This window comes from Takifugu flavidus, chromosome 10 (genome assembly GCF_003711565.1).
Source record: "Takifugu flavidus isolate HTHZ2018 chromosome 10, ASM371156v2, whole genome shotgun sequence".
Taxonomy (NCBI): domain Eukaryota; kingdom Metazoa; phylum Chordata; class Actinopteri; order Tetraodontiformes; family Tetraodontidae; genus Takifugu; species Takifugu flavidus.
The window spans coordinates 2291296-2305581 of NC_079529.1; the positions used below are offsets into that span (position 1 = coordinate 2291296).

The following is a 14286-nucleotide window of genomic DNA, read 5'->3' on the forward strand; positions in this document are numbered from 1 at the left end:
ACCAGAATAATAATAACTGGAATCTCTTTTAAACAAAAACTTATTACTGGGTTTTAATGAGCCCGCATTCTCAGTCATCTTTAATGTAGTTTAACTAGTCTAGATACCTTTAATCCCAGTAAATGCACATGTGATACTACACGGCTTTAAAACAAAGTCTGTGAGTTGGCAACACTGAAACGCTCATGTGTCTATTGGTGAGGTGAACATCACTTCCTTCTAGTCACAGCAAACAAATATGCATCCAAATGCTGAGGTCAATAGGTCATGCAACCCCCGTCGAGGACAATAGTGGTTGTGTTTGTGTCCTGCGGGTGGTGGCATCGCTCAGATCTACTGTTAAGTGATAAATGTTATCTGAAAGCGTGCACGCTGTATGCTCTGGGGCCAATTTCTGGAAAATGGGAAAGAGAAGGAGGAGGATGAACAATGCATTGGCAGTGCCTGTGTGTTTGTTGTGTGTTGTGTGTGTCCGCATGCACGTGTGTACGCATCTATATAATCTAATTAATGTGTGCATGTGCGTGTGTGTGTATGTGTGTGTGTGTGTGTGTGTAAAGGAGGGGGCAGCAAATAATAAGTTCTGAAAGCAGCAATAAAGATGTGCAGCTTCAGTATAAATATCCCAGAGCACAGAGCGAACGAGCGAGCACATCGGTCCATCAGTGGCGGAGACGCAGCCAGGAGACGATCCGGACCAAGAAGCCGACCGAAAACACACACACACACACACACAGGTGGGAACAGGTAAGGTTAAAGGTGTGTGGATGTGGCGTTGAAGTGAAAGACTTCTTTATGAATTCAGTAGTAGCTGAAGGTTTGTGCGTGCGTGCGTGCGTGTGTGTGTGTGTGTGTGTGTGTGTGTGTGTGTGTCTCAGAAATGGCAGGAGAAGTGCTTTTGGCACTGTTGTTCCTGAGTGCTGCTGTGCCCTGTTTCGCTGTGTACAGCAGTGGTGAATGCTTCTTTAACACCAAAGGTAGGCAAAGGTGTGTTTAAACTGTGTTGTGCAGCGCTCATGCTCGATGCTCCAAAGGGATACACGTTTCTTTAACTGTGTTCATTCATTTTTCAATTTTTTTTAAAAAAAACAGAACCGATTTTGGTCTTGAATAAATGTGTCCAAGAGAGGAAATCAGTTTAATTGGGGCAATCTGAATTGGACCCTTTCAGGAAGCTGTGAACACATGGGGCAGGTGTACGGAATAGGAGAGACCTGGACCACCGCTGACTGTTTCCAGTGTGTCTGCATGGAGCCATTTGGAGTAGGATGCTGCGATCAGTAAGCTTCTCCGTAATTCACTGTCAAACTATGTGAGATTTAATTGAGCTAACCTGAACCATTCATCAACAGTGGTTCTAAACCCGTGGACTACCCTGACTGGTGTGAAATCATCCGTAAAGCCGACTCGTGCACAAGTGTCGCAGTGATGAAAGTCAACCACAAACTACCCTGCCTCTGGGGACGAGGTCGCCTCAGACCTGCCGCAGGGCAACCATGGAAGTCTGACAATGATCCAATGTTCTAAGTCAAGAAATGATAAGTTTAAATATAATTAAGTCGTGTATAAAAACACTGTTTTCCCTTAAGTTTATCATATCATAAGCGCATCAACCTCATTTCAAATCTAACTACAAATATTTTGCTGTTGAGGTTGTCTGATGTTTGTATGTTTCTCATTTTAAAAAAAACATTAAAAAAAGTCCCATTTGTGCATCATTCTGTTTTTTACATTCGTTCATTTTAATAACTAGTGTTTTATGTGTCAAGTGTTTTTTTAATCAAATAATTTAAAATTGAGGGAAAAAATCTATTAAAATGTATAGTCAGTTAAAAAAATTACAGAGGATTTTTTTTTACTTGCTGAAAAGACACAAATTAACTTTATTTATTTATAATGGACAACGAGGAAACAGACTTTTATTTTGAAATGTAAATCCTGGCGCTTGATTTATACGTCACACACTGGCGCGTTGCGATCATTCCGCCAAAGTGCCATTGGGTGGTTGCTTTCGGTTTTATGTACAAAAATAAAGTGATTATCTCCAATTCAACTTATTTTCAACCAACAAACGCTAAAATCCACCAGCGAGATGTGGGTTCTGGCACCGCTGCAGCCTGGAGGTACTTTTAAAAGTGTTGTTAACGTTCCTGCTAGCTCAGTAGTGTTGCTTTAAGTCCACACTGGCTTACTGATAGGAGGGAAAACTGTTCTGATTCTGATGATCATCACATACATTCTGTCGTTTTAGCTCTTACTCTTAAGGAGGAGCATGGCCACTTTTATGACCACTCGTCTGCTCTTTTGCACAGGCCAGACCCACTATCTCCACCCCGGGAAAGATTATGTGGTTGGGCGTAAAAACTGTGACATCCTTCTGACCAGTGACCAGTCCATCAGCAGGGCTCACGCTCAACTGGTTCCCAGTGCCCAAGTAAGTGCAAGACTCTAACCTGATTGGAGCAGTGTAAAGATTTCCTGCCAGGCATTTTGGATATTATTATTTTGAATGTGGCAAATCCCAGAAGAGGAGGATATTAATTTATCCTGTGCTGTACTGTATATAATGTACATGTGCAGTCCTAGGAAATGCATGGATAAAGCATAAATTGATAGATGTGGATCTCAATTATTTAAGTGATATGATATTTGAATGTTTGTAGGCGCTGATTTTGAAGGACAGCTCCAAGTACGGCACATTCATTAACAGCCAGCGCATGACTGAGAACACGGCAGTCAACCTGAATCCAGGGGACAGCGTTACGTTTGGGGTGTTTGAGAGCAAATTCATGTATGTACCCCCGAATCTGCTTAATTCTTATATACTTAGAGCTGAGGTGCATGTCATTTTAAATCTTTTCCCTTCCCCTGCCTCATCTCAGTGTGGAACATGTGCAGCCGGTGGTGTGTTCATCTTGTCTCGACAACAACGGCAAGGCGCTGCTCTCCCAATCCCTAGCTGCTTTGGGTGGAGACCTGGTAAACAGCTGGTCTCTGGAGTGCACTCACCTGGTCATGACATCTGTTAAAGTCACTGTTAAGGTAAAGAGATCTTTTTAAAAAAAATCTGCATGTGTAACTCGGCCTTCAACATTAACATGACACACTTTCTGTTTTCCTAATAGACAATTTCTGCTCTGCTCTGTTGTCGTCCCATTGTGAAGCCAGAGTTCTTCTCAGAGCTCAGCAGATGCGTTCAGCAAAAACTACCCCCTCCTAAAGCTGAAAGGTAGAATATAAGCCATTGGTGTTTACCTGTCAACACTCAGGATGGAAACCAAACACTTCTGTCCTGTCCTTTGTGTTAAAGGTTCATTCCTGAGATCGATGAGCCCAGTTTGATTAAAGAGGACGTTAATGTTGGAGTGATTCCAGGTCGCAGACAGCTCTTCAATGGAAAAACATTCTTGTTTCTCACTGCCAAGCAGGTGGGTCTCTTCTGTCTTTGTGACATCCTGCAGTCATGTAGCAGCAGGTGAGTCTCAGTCGTGTCATTCGTATTTTCACCGCTAGAGGGCGCAACATCACTACTGTCGAGCAGACCTAGCGGAAGTTAGGCGAGTTGCTCACTGTCCCTCTGCATGTCCCGCATTAGCCTGTAATGCAGGGCCAGCAAGCCAGTCCTACGAGGCCCGCAGTGCAGCAGGGTTTTGGTGAAAGCAGTTGTCTCCTGTAAAGTGCACCTGGGGCCAATGACTGGTTTTAAAGCTTGGTTTTGGGTTTGTAACTAACCTGTTTGGCTCAGTGGAAAACCAGGTAATAATCTGAGTCTCGTATTTACCAAATGATCCCCGGTTGCCAGGCAGAGAGTGCAGAGATCCTTTGGGAGACTCACTCCTCACTGTTGTTTTGCTGCTTAGCAGTTCCAATGATTCTTTTCTAGAATACCTATTCATTGTTAATGCTAGAGGATTGTACAATATTTATGAAGAGATGTACATGTAGCACTGTTCAGATGTACATATAGATAGCAAATTAAACAAATCTGTATTTATTTAAGACAGGTGTCTATGTTTCTGTCTGCCACTGTGACGTCTCAGTGTGAATACAGATGTGAAGCTGGAACACACGAAGGCAACCTTTTAGACAACTGAAGTGAAATCTGAAATTATTTTTAATACTTAGCAATTAAAGCATACATCTCAAGGCAGCCTAAGCTAACAGGAAGGCAAATCAATCCCGAGTGAATGCACGGACCCCTGTCAATTTCACGGATGCTGAGAAATACTCAAGAAATTCACTCAAAAAGCAATTTGCTCTTTATTTCCTGGACTTTTAGCCTATACTCGGTCCATTTTATCATTTATCACGTTCATAATCGATCATTATCGTGCCCATGGTGCGAGCACTCCTGCAGTAACTGAAACATTTATGGATCACTCAAAGTCTTTAGGGCAGCATCATCCTGACTGGGTGGCTTTTATTGTAATTGCTGCTCTTCCCTATTGTTTGCAGCTGAAGCGTCTGAGTGCGGCGGTGAGCTTCGGGGGCGGCAGGAGTCAGCTGCTGGAGGAGGGCTCCCTGCCTCGCCATCTGCTGGAGAGTCCGCAGAGTTGCGTGATCGACGTGACGACCGGCAGCTCTCAAGCTCTGCTGCCTCCCTCCACCACCGAGTGGGCAAAGTCTGTGAGGAACATCGTCCACAGGTCCGCTCAGTAATCAGCGCGACGCTGCTGGCGTTCAACGCCTAACCCTCCGTTTCTGATCGTGCACAGAAAAGGCCTGCGAGTCATCACAGAGTCTGAAATTGGATTGGCCGCCATTTATGCCTCCTGTGGTCAGCACTGCAATCCGTCCCACCTGGCAGCAAACTCGGGTAGCTCGGCGCGCTCGTCGATGGCTGATTCCTGTCTCCGTTCCACTGCATCGATCTATTTGTGTTTGTGGTTTAGAGCCTGTTCTGAAAGTGCACCCCAGAATAGTCAGTGCTTCACTGTCACAGAGCGCGGCGGTGGATGAGACCGTGTTACTCGCAGCGTCCCAGAACATCACAGCGTACGCAGTCAACACGGAAACGTCTCAAGGGTAAAACCACGTTCTGACAGTGGTTTTGTGCTGGTCCTTCCCCCTCTGATTCAGCTGATTGGGTTTATCTATCAGGACACAACAGAGCAAAGTTTGGGAAGGGACGGTGGTCGGAGAAACTCCGGAGAAGAGGGAGAACCGGAGCACCTGCCGGCCCCACGCATCCAACACAGCAGTTCAGAAAACAACCGCGCATCTTATCGCGGACAATAAGAGACCCTTCACAGCAGAGCAGGCAGACAGGCACAGGAAGCAGCCCGAGTCCAGTGTGGCAGGTAACTCCCTCAAAAATGGCTCCCGTTATGTTGCTTCCTGTGTAAATAGCAAAGCATTAACCAGGATTTGGGTTGTTACTATTTGGGTGTGTCCAAAAGTCTGACTTTATTTGTTGACTGAATTAGTGTTGTAATGAATATTCCAGCAATGGTGGAATCAATGACTTTAGAGATTTGATTCTTGTCCAGCTGAATGTCTTAAGTTTTGTGAATGAGCGTGGTCTGGATCTTTTTCATTTGTCCTTTCTGTCCCAGGTCCAGGCAGCAGCACCAGTAGGGTGCAGCCATCGCTCCCCGTAACCAACGGGGGCTCAAAGAGATTCCTGGGGACTCCGTCTCCTCAGAAACCAAAGGCCTCTGCTCAGGTTTCCCCTCAGAAACAGTCAACTCTGACCAGCTTCTTTCAACCTGTCAGCAAGAAAAGGTGGAGCGCTGCTACTCAGGGTGGCAGGTTGATGCTGATGAAATAGATATGCTCTTAATCTGAAATGCTGTCCAATACTGAAGCAAATGTAGTAAATGGGGATTTTTCTCTCAATTGAATCAGCCCCGCTATATTAATCATATGGGTTAGACGTGAAATAAAAAAGCAAACATGCTTATGCTGTTTTTGCCCCTCTCTTTTCTTTGTCAGACCTTTGCTGGATGAGCCTTTTATGTCGGAGCCCAAACGGGCCACGCTGGACTCTTCCATCAGTTTTCAGGCCCAGGATGCTTCAGACTCACATAAGCCTCCTCTGGACTCTGCTGCCGATCTTTTCCCCGAACAGTCGGCAGGACAGAGAGACAGGATCTCCCTCTCCGTTCAGGAGGAGCCAAATAAAAGAAAGAGGGAGGAAGAAGAAGAGAACATCGAGATGGACGAGCTGGAGTCCATAATGTCTGTGGATATGGATTTCGATGATGAGTTGCCTGCTGTTAAAAGCCAGGAAGCCCAACCATTAATGCAGAGCTCGCACGAAAAGACCTGCGGTGTCGACACGGAGGGGGCGTCGTCTGCAAGTAAAAGACAGCGTCTGTACTGTGAAGGCGATGGAACAGACAGAAGACGGCAGCATGATGTTAAGAACGAGAACAAGAGCGAGACACCCGAGCGGCACAGAAGTTCCCTCAAGACCAAAGAGTCCCCTCCTTTAGAGCACAGCTGGACTCATCAGGAATCCAGCAAACGTCCCCAAAGTTCGTCATCTTCAACACACACCAACACGAAGGCCTCTGAAGACATTGAGGTGAGGCGTTACTTCCATTTGTAATCAAATCATATTGTCAGTGTTCATATTATTCTGTATTTTTTTGCGCTCATTTAGGATTTAGAGCTACTCATAGCAGACGATTGGCAGCCTAAAGAAGAGACCAAGCGTCCTGTGAAAGCAGTCGCGATCAAGCAGGAAGTCCAAGTAAGTCCTTCAACTTTGTTGTATTTTCTGTTTTTATCTTTCGGCACAGCTTCTGCATGAATCTGTAGAATATCGATTGTGCTCCTCTGCAGGAGGCTCCGATCGATCAAGACCTTCCCAAAAAGCTGGTGGTTGTGGAGTTTCGGACTCTGACGCTGACCGAGGCCCCTGAAGTCAAACCCCTGCGGATGCCGGACACCAGCTGCGAGAAGAACTTCAAATGTTTCCGCAAGGTCAGCGCACGCTGTCACGTGCACCACGGCAACGTGCGGCGGAGAGCTTCCTCTGCTGTTCAGCAATGGCGCTGTCCATGCTCGTTTGTGCTCGTTTGTCTGTAGACTATCGACCTCCACATGGATTTCAGTGTCATGGCACCGCCATATGTTGCTGCTAATTGTTCATGGTGTGTATTGATGTGATGAGTGCTTACAAAGTAGCAAGGATGAATATTGAGCTGGACTCATCTATACTCTGCTCACACTCAATATGTTGCAAAGCTGATGGAGGGTTTCAGTGTACAGGTGCTTAATGAGCTGCTAAAATAGTTCCAGACTTTAGTTAGAGCGACAGTAGTTTCACCTTTAAGTCAGACACAAGTTAAAAAATACAGCAACCTCCTGGGGAAAAAAGTAAATCCCAAAAATATAATATGAATTCTTGATATCTGCACGTTGCAGCACTTTGTCCCGGGCGCGAGAGGCTCGCCTCACATCATCAGCGGCTCCGATCTTCTGGTTCACAACAGGGGCAAAAACTCGGACCTGGACGAGTGGCTGAAAGACGTCGTGGAGGTACGGCTGTCAGTTTTCCTCTCTCTGTGTTCCGGCTTGGATTCATGATTTTCGGCTCTGTTTGTCTCAGGAGGAGCGCCAGAGCAGACGCGACGAGAATGTAGGAGACGACCTGTTTAGGTAAGAATCGGTTTCGGCCGCTGGGACGGCCAGACTGGTCAAGGTTTGAGGGAGAGCTGTTCCTGAAACACACACCATTTTATGTTGTTTTACATGACCCGTCACACTGGTTTTTGTGTGTTCTAATACCAGAGCGCATCGGTGATCAACAGCTCCAATTCCAGTTTCTCTACTAGACTTTCTCACATGTGCAGTTTATGTTCCGCTACAGTGAATGAAAACGCAGCCTCGGCCTGCTATAATCTGATTCAGACACAATAACGAGCCGAGGACATTGCAAGACCAGCTCAGCCAATCAGAACATAGTCATTCTTTCGTCAGAGCGGTTGCTGAGGCAACGGCGGTGATGTAAGATAGCACGGCTGCTGGCGTGTTTTCTTTGACTAAGCAGAAAAGAGACAGTCTTGGATTGGTGTGTGCGTGCGTGCGTGCGCGGACTGTTTGATCACTGACTCGAGCTCGGTCATTCATGCGTAACCAGGAACAGATTCTGCGGCTGAGAAAACAGCGGGGTCATTTTTTTAAACGTCCAAACGAAGCATCCAGACGCGGGTTTATAGGAAGCCTGTTTGCTTTAAGCTGTTCAAACAGCGTCTCTGTTTTACAACACTTCATTGGGGCTGTTGTGGTTTTTTTCTGTTTGTTCAAAATGCTGCTAAGGGCACCGAGGAATGAGCCAAGCGGACCGTTAAAAGCTGCTCTGGACACTGAAATTCGCTCTCCTCTGTTTCTGTCAGGTACAACCCCGCCAAGATGAGCAGGAGACGATGAAACGTGCTGGTATAATCGAAGAGCTCACGCTCCATCAACGAGGCCATTCCTTTGATGGTCTTCGGTATCACATTTATAGAAAAGCTGCATTATTTCTTTAAACTCCACTTTTCTTTGCTGCCTTTATGCATGTCTAATCCGCCACCTTGTAGAATCACCGACGGCCAACAATGTAAGAAAAAAAGACTTGTTTTTTTTTTCTAAAGCCTTTATTATAAAAAAAATGCATGATACAAAACTTTAAAAACTTTACAGTTGTACAAGAGAGCGTTGGAACTAGTTTGCCACGAGGTGTGTGTTCCCTGGTTTTAGCTGAAAATAAAAAGTTCAAGAGATTAAAGGTGGCGTTCTAATGACCCGACAGGCACTTTTACACATGGGCCTCATAAATATGACTCGTGTCACCTTCTCATCTGTGCACATCATCGTCTGTTTCCAACTTCAGCAAACTTCATGTCTCTATTTCCGTCGTAGGCTTTACAGGTTCTTTTGTTGTGATTAAAATTAAATTAATCACAATTATTAGTCAAACATTTCCTCCTGGTATCAGTTTCCTACCATTCAAATCTGTACAACTACTCAGGCGCGGGCATGAAAGTCCCAGTTGCACCTGGAGTTGACAGAAGAGGATCATTAAAGCCATTTTAATGGGTTCTCTTCACTATGGCCTCTTCCATATAAGCTTAAAATTTTTCCATTTGCTATGTTCATCCCTCGCTCTGCATCTATCCGTATGGGTTTGGATATGGATGAGCTAACTCTGGGCAAATTGACAGGAAAATTGTGTAATAGTTGTGGCATTTACATAATGTATGATGAGGGACTTTAAGTCACGCTGAATAAAAGCAAATGAGAAATTGTCAAGAAGCAGGAATCCAGACGAGAACAGTACATTCACAAATAAAGGTGAGATCATTTGCATAGAAAGCCGTTCAGCAGCACAATAAAGCAACGTGTTGGATTATTTTAGACAATTTCTGGTCCACGGCTCAAACTACAACAGCAGCCCAAAATTATCTTAGAGATGAGAAATAACCAGAATAATCAGGAATCGATATGGATTAGCCACACGCTGTATCCAAACACAGAAAACTACATTTGACAGATTATTTAACAATTGAATTGTAGCCAAAGAAAGTTGAACATCTGCGCAAAGACAAACAACAGAAGCGTAATTAGTGAAAGTTTTAAATAACCCTGATGACAATACTGCACGTTCAGTTACAGACTGACTGGAAAAGATTGGCACACAGCAAGATGGACCTCTCGGAGACTTCTTTTAGGGACAGATGAGACGCCTTTTCTTTGCAAACTTGTGTACGTCCTTTTTGGTCTCAGAAAGTTGGAAAAACACAAGCCCTGCTGAGAAAACACTGCATTCACGATAAAAACACCCCAACCGCTTCATCCCCGCCAGGACACTCAAGCGCCCTGCTCTCCGCCGCGGTTTTAGATAAAGTCATTCCCTCCACCCGTGATGATCTTCCCTTTCTTCTTGAGCCTCTTCAGCAGACAGGAAGTAATGCCCAGAGCGCCGCCCTTCAAAAATCGCACAAAGTTGTCTCCCACCAGGGGGCCCATGGCGAAGAGACCCGGCTCCTTGGTGCATTCAAAGGTGTAGGGGTGGATATCGATGGGGTTCTGCTTGCAGGAAACGGGTTTTGTCGGATCCTGGCCGAGATACTGACCCTGATCTTTCAGGAAAAACAGGTTTGGATTGGTGCCGATCAGCACCAGGGCCACGGAGATCTTGAAAGCCTTTAGGGAGTTACTACCCTGCAGCAAACACTTCATGTCGGGTTGGAAGGACAGAACACAGTGTTCGGGAAAACTGGTGTAGTCAGGAAAGAGGCTCACGCCAGCGCTCCCGGACACGTTCCCTGGCACGAGCTGGGGCTTCGGGCACATTTTGGCGCATACTGAAGAGGCGATGCTCGTTGCCTGTGGTCTGTTGGAGTCGGAGGAAGGAGAGACGTTGGCGTAGGTCTGAGAACACATCATGTTGTAGACTTTGTGGTATTCTGGGTAGAGTGTCTTAGGCAGCTGCTTGAAGATGAGATCTGGGTCGTTGACGCCTCTGCGAAAGGCGTGCAGCACTCTGACGCCACTGTTGCAAGCACAGAGAACCGCATCAGCGGCGCACAGACCGGCGCCCACTATCAAAACCGGGTCAGAGTTCGCATCCAGTTTCCGTCGGCCTATTTCCAAAGCTAGGTCCGAGACGCTGTGGAACACAAACGGGAGGTTCTCCCCCTCAGCATCTAGCCGAACCGGGAATCTGAGGCACCGGTGGCCAGAACCACATTCTCAGCAAACACGGAGAAAGGGACATGGGTGCCGTGTTGCACCTTTTGATACCCCCTGACCTCCCAGAGGGCCCCCCCACCATTTTTGAGACACTCGACTCCATTTCGGTCAAAGCCTTCATTCCTGCCTCCCACCTCTCCATCTCCCTGCTCACTGTGGCCATTTTCCAGACCCTTCCCCTCATGACCACGAGAGAGTTTCTGGACAGAGGTCACGTAAGTATTATCAACAAAATTCTTTTGGAGGCCTTTGATTTTCACATAGTTCCGATAGTAAGATGCCATCTCCTCGGGGGTGGCTCTGTCACTGGTGACATCCCTAATCACAAGAAAGGGAGGGAGAACATCAGGAGACTGAGATGGGAGGCATGCCTGCCTTTGTGGTTGTCGCTTAATACCTGCGTTTTCCAGTCGTCAAGTCCCTGTAATTAACTCCAGGAAGCTCCATCCATATACCGAGGCTGATAGTCAGCATGGAGCCTTCCATTGCCTGTGGGCGTGGGGGGGACAACAGCAGAGGTAAATCATCAATCAAACTGACAAGAAAACAGATCCGTTACTCAGACTCTCCCCAGCTGAACTCTTCCCAGCTTACATGCCACGCTCCTCCAGGTGTTGCCCTCCCCAGAACCAGATGTGGGATGTGCTGTTGCTTGTCTCTCCTCCACTGCAGGACAGGGGGGAACTCGTAGCCAAAGTCTGCATTGGGATGCAGTAATGTGTCAAAAAGTACCGCCACAGGGTTCTTGGACCTGCCTTCAAGACCTTCGCTCAAATATTCCAGGTCCTGCAAAAGCAAATGGGTGGTGAGACACTGGCATTACATGTAAACATATAGAATTTGTTACCTGTTCTGTGATGGGCAGGTGCTTGGTGTCCTGCAGCTTTCTGTAGAGTATCGGGTTGGGATGGACCGTTGCTGTATCCAGGTAGGGTTTGTATCCACTCAGCAGGTAAGACAGACAAATACCCGATGGCCCATTGCCTAAAACACAAGTTTGCGGATGTGTTTGTACTAAATGAAAGAAAAATAGACCCATGGAGGTGGATGAATATGAAGAACATGTGAGCAAATTACCTATGATAACCACAGGCACAGTGGGTGGGTGCTCTTGTGGCAGCGTGGTCTCCTCCAGTAGAGGCATGGCTAAAGCCTGTGCCAGAGCCGGGACTAAGGAGGAAAGACAGCAATGTGGATACAGTTCCAGACATTTCTGTAGTCAGATATTTCATGTTCTACCAAAGGCCAAGACTTGACTTGTTTGCCTGGTTCCTCGTTCGAGTTCAAGCTGTCTGAACATGCTCAAATCAGCTCGCTGTATTTGTTTGTTGGCCCACATTGGCTTCGATCCTGATGCAGAAAGTACTTTTATGTATCCTGTTATTGTGCCTCTAGCCATGACTCTACCCGTCTGTCTGGGGCTTCACGCATGTTGAAACACTTTCAAAACGTACCCGGAGCCGCTGTCCCATCAACATCCTCATGCCCCTCCAACATGGCCCGCTGGGACGTTACCCTTTATTTACCCCCGCCCCACCCAAGGTTCTATTCTATGCAGGCCAGGGTCTGTTGTGAAACATCGCCGTCGACCATGTGTGATGTGTGTTTGTGTGTAACACGACTGTGCCATTGTGTGCCCGCTGGGCAGCAAATCCCCCCTGATCACTCCTCCGAGTGGGACCTAATCCCACTGGGGCTGTTTATATCTTTACCGCCCTTTTCAGCGGGAGCAGGGTGAGAATGTGGCCCTGGCACACTGACAGACCAAACTTTTAGAGCACCTCCTCTCATGCCTACCAACCACACACTGCCACAACCGCAGACACTCCCACCAAATTGGCTGCCAGTCACAGCAGAGAGTCCCCACTTGCCCCAGTTTCATGCCGTCCAAAACACTGCCCAAACCGCCTTTGTTTTACATCCCAAAACATTGGCTCGCTCCAAATACACTCCCCCTTGTGTGACGGGCACCCCTCTCCCTCTCTGCTTCCCACTCTCTCCCTGTCTGACCTGCGTCTGTAGGCCAACCGGCTGCCTTTGGTCACCGGCTTGTTTACCCTCAGTCAAAGGGATTCCACACATTGTCCGTCCTGTTCAGAGAACGCCGTGCCCCCAACTGGCCAGCGCATACCGTCTGTGCCCTGCCGCTGGTCCCATCTCCCCTAGACTAAGTGGTCTTTTGAAACACTCTGAGTGGCTAAACAATGTTGCTTGCTTGAAGGAGCTTCTTGATTAGCAAATGTCATTGGATCGCAGAGCCCAGCTGAAAATCCTGCCGTTGTTATTGGACCCTTTTGATGCACAGGTTGGGGTTTGGGGGTTTAAAACGGTGCGAACAGGCATGTTTGGTTTGTCATAACACAGTGAAGACGAGGGGACAATGTTATCCAGAGTAAGAATAAATAATATTAATACTCCAGTCAAACAAATGTCCCATCCTTTGAAACTGGAAGAACGATATGATTAATAGTTTTTGATGCATTCGGTTCTGAAGTAATGCGATTACTTAAAAATTACTTTGTTCTGACTTCCTGTTGTTTAACTCGTCTGAGACGTATGGCAAATAATGAGAAAAGGCCCTACTAAATGTGTTAAAGTGTAATAAATCGTGCGTTAAATAAACAGTTATATAGAAATAGTTATTAATAGCCAATCATCTTGTCGATAAATCTAATTAAAATGTTAATTCGGTGATAAGAATGAAAACAAAATCACCTGCAGCTGCTATAGTTACACTATACCATTGCGCTTCAGACAATCACCGTCATGTTATTGTTTAAAGTGGTTCTAATTTGATAGATTACAGATGGATTGCAACACATCAAGCACATCTCTGCAGCGTGGACTGTCTCAAAGAGCGATCGACTATATTAGTTACAACTTTACGCACCAGACTGTACCTATAAAATCTATATCCGTGACGGCTTCCTGGGTTATAAACTGACGCAACAAAATCATGTTATTTCCCTCTTCAAGCGCACATCCACCTTACAGACCCCCCCCCCCCCCCTTCCCAAGACCCCTCTAGTCCCGACGTGTGCGCCGAGGTCCCTGCAGCTCGCATCCAGCGCAGCACAAGGGCGCACATGCGGCAGCGGCTGAGACGCCACCATTGCATCATTTGGGTCAAACGCGCACCTACCGGGATCCGCGACATTCAGACAGAATCAAAATCCCTCACCGCGTTCTGAGGCGTCAGTCTCCCAGCGGTGCCCCGTTATCACGAACCAATGTGGCGTTTTCCAACCGTATAAATAGGCAGACACCGGTGGGAGGACCTAAAACTAACCGGGGTCTTGCACGAGACATTAAACAAACGTCTCTTTCGTCATCAAGCACGTACACTTACACGCGCACACTTACCTCCGTGTTTTTCGATCCGCGCAGACCTGGTTTATTCAGGTCTATACAGACTAGGCTATAAATGTCGTCCAGGCTCCCACGTCTTGTCTGCTGATGCTGTGTGTGTGTGTGTGTGTGTGTGTGTGTGTGTGTGTGTGTGTGTGTGTGTGTGTGTGTGTGTGTGTGTGTGTGGTCACATGCGCATCTCGCTCTGCACCGGCAACCGCGAGCGCGTTCACGCAACATGAGATCAGCATC

At 46.8% G+C, this 14286-nt stretch overlaps 3 protein-coding genes and 1 long non-coding RNA gene across 5 annotated transcripts; 2 read left to right on the plus strand and 2 right to left on the minus strand.

The window, feature by feature from the left end:
• Positions 1–611: 611 nt before the first annotated feature.
• Positions 612–1718, plus strand: LOC130532595 (prostate-associated microseminoprotein-like). 2 transcript variants are annotated; one of them, XM_057045317.1, is made up of 4 exons: positions 612–747; positions 879–977; positions 1172–1280; positions 1353–1718. In XM_057045317.1, exons 2-4 carry the CDS (start codon positions 881–883, stop codon positions 1525–1527), a joined length of 381 nt encoding a protein of 126 aa, XP_056901297.1. In that variant the 5' UTR covers positions 612–747; positions 879–880; the 3' UTR covers positions 1528–1718. The 2 variants fall into 2 exon arrangements, with proteins under 2 accessions (XP_056901297.1, XP_056901298.1); XM_057045318.1 differs by having other exon boundaries at positions 634–759.
• Positions 1719–1955: 237 nt separating this feature from the next.
• nbn (nibrin) lies at positions 1956–9770 on the plus strand. Its single transcript, XM_057044288.1, has 17 exons — positions 1956–2123; positions 2313–2434; positions 2664–2791; positions 2883–3042; positions 3126–3229; positions 3311–3428; positions 4456–4646; positions 4716–4816; positions 4893–5025; positions 5101–5300; positions 5556–5724; positions 5935–6529; positions 6608–6697; positions 6790–6930; positions 7375–7488; positions 7559–7608; positions 8346–9770. Exons 1-17 carry the CDS (start codon positions 2093–2095, stop codon positions 8377–8379), a joined length of 2481 nt encoding a protein of 826 aa, XP_056900268.1. The 5' UTR covers positions 1956–2092; the 3' UTR covers positions 8380–9770.
• LOC130532051 (uncharacterized) lies at positions 4099–5694 on the minus strand. The gene is made up of 2 exons (XR_008952250.1): positions 5572–5694; positions 4099–5319 (listed from the first exon to the last, which is right to left on the minus strand). It is a non-coding gene; the product is annotated as an uncharacterized LOC130532051 (long non-coding RNA).
• Positions 8567–13984, minus strand: osgin2 (oxidative stress induced growth inhibitor family member 2). The gene is given in 7 exon segments (XM_057044289.1): positions 8567–10655; positions 10658–11004; positions 11084–11175; positions 11281–11472; positions 11534–11670; positions 11764–11856; positions 13829–13984. Coding segments are annotated over 6 exon segments (1662 nt in total). The 5' UTR covers positions 11831–11856; positions 13829–13984; the 3' UTR covers positions 8567–9828.
• Between the last annotated feature and the right edge of the window lie 302 nt (positions 13985–14286).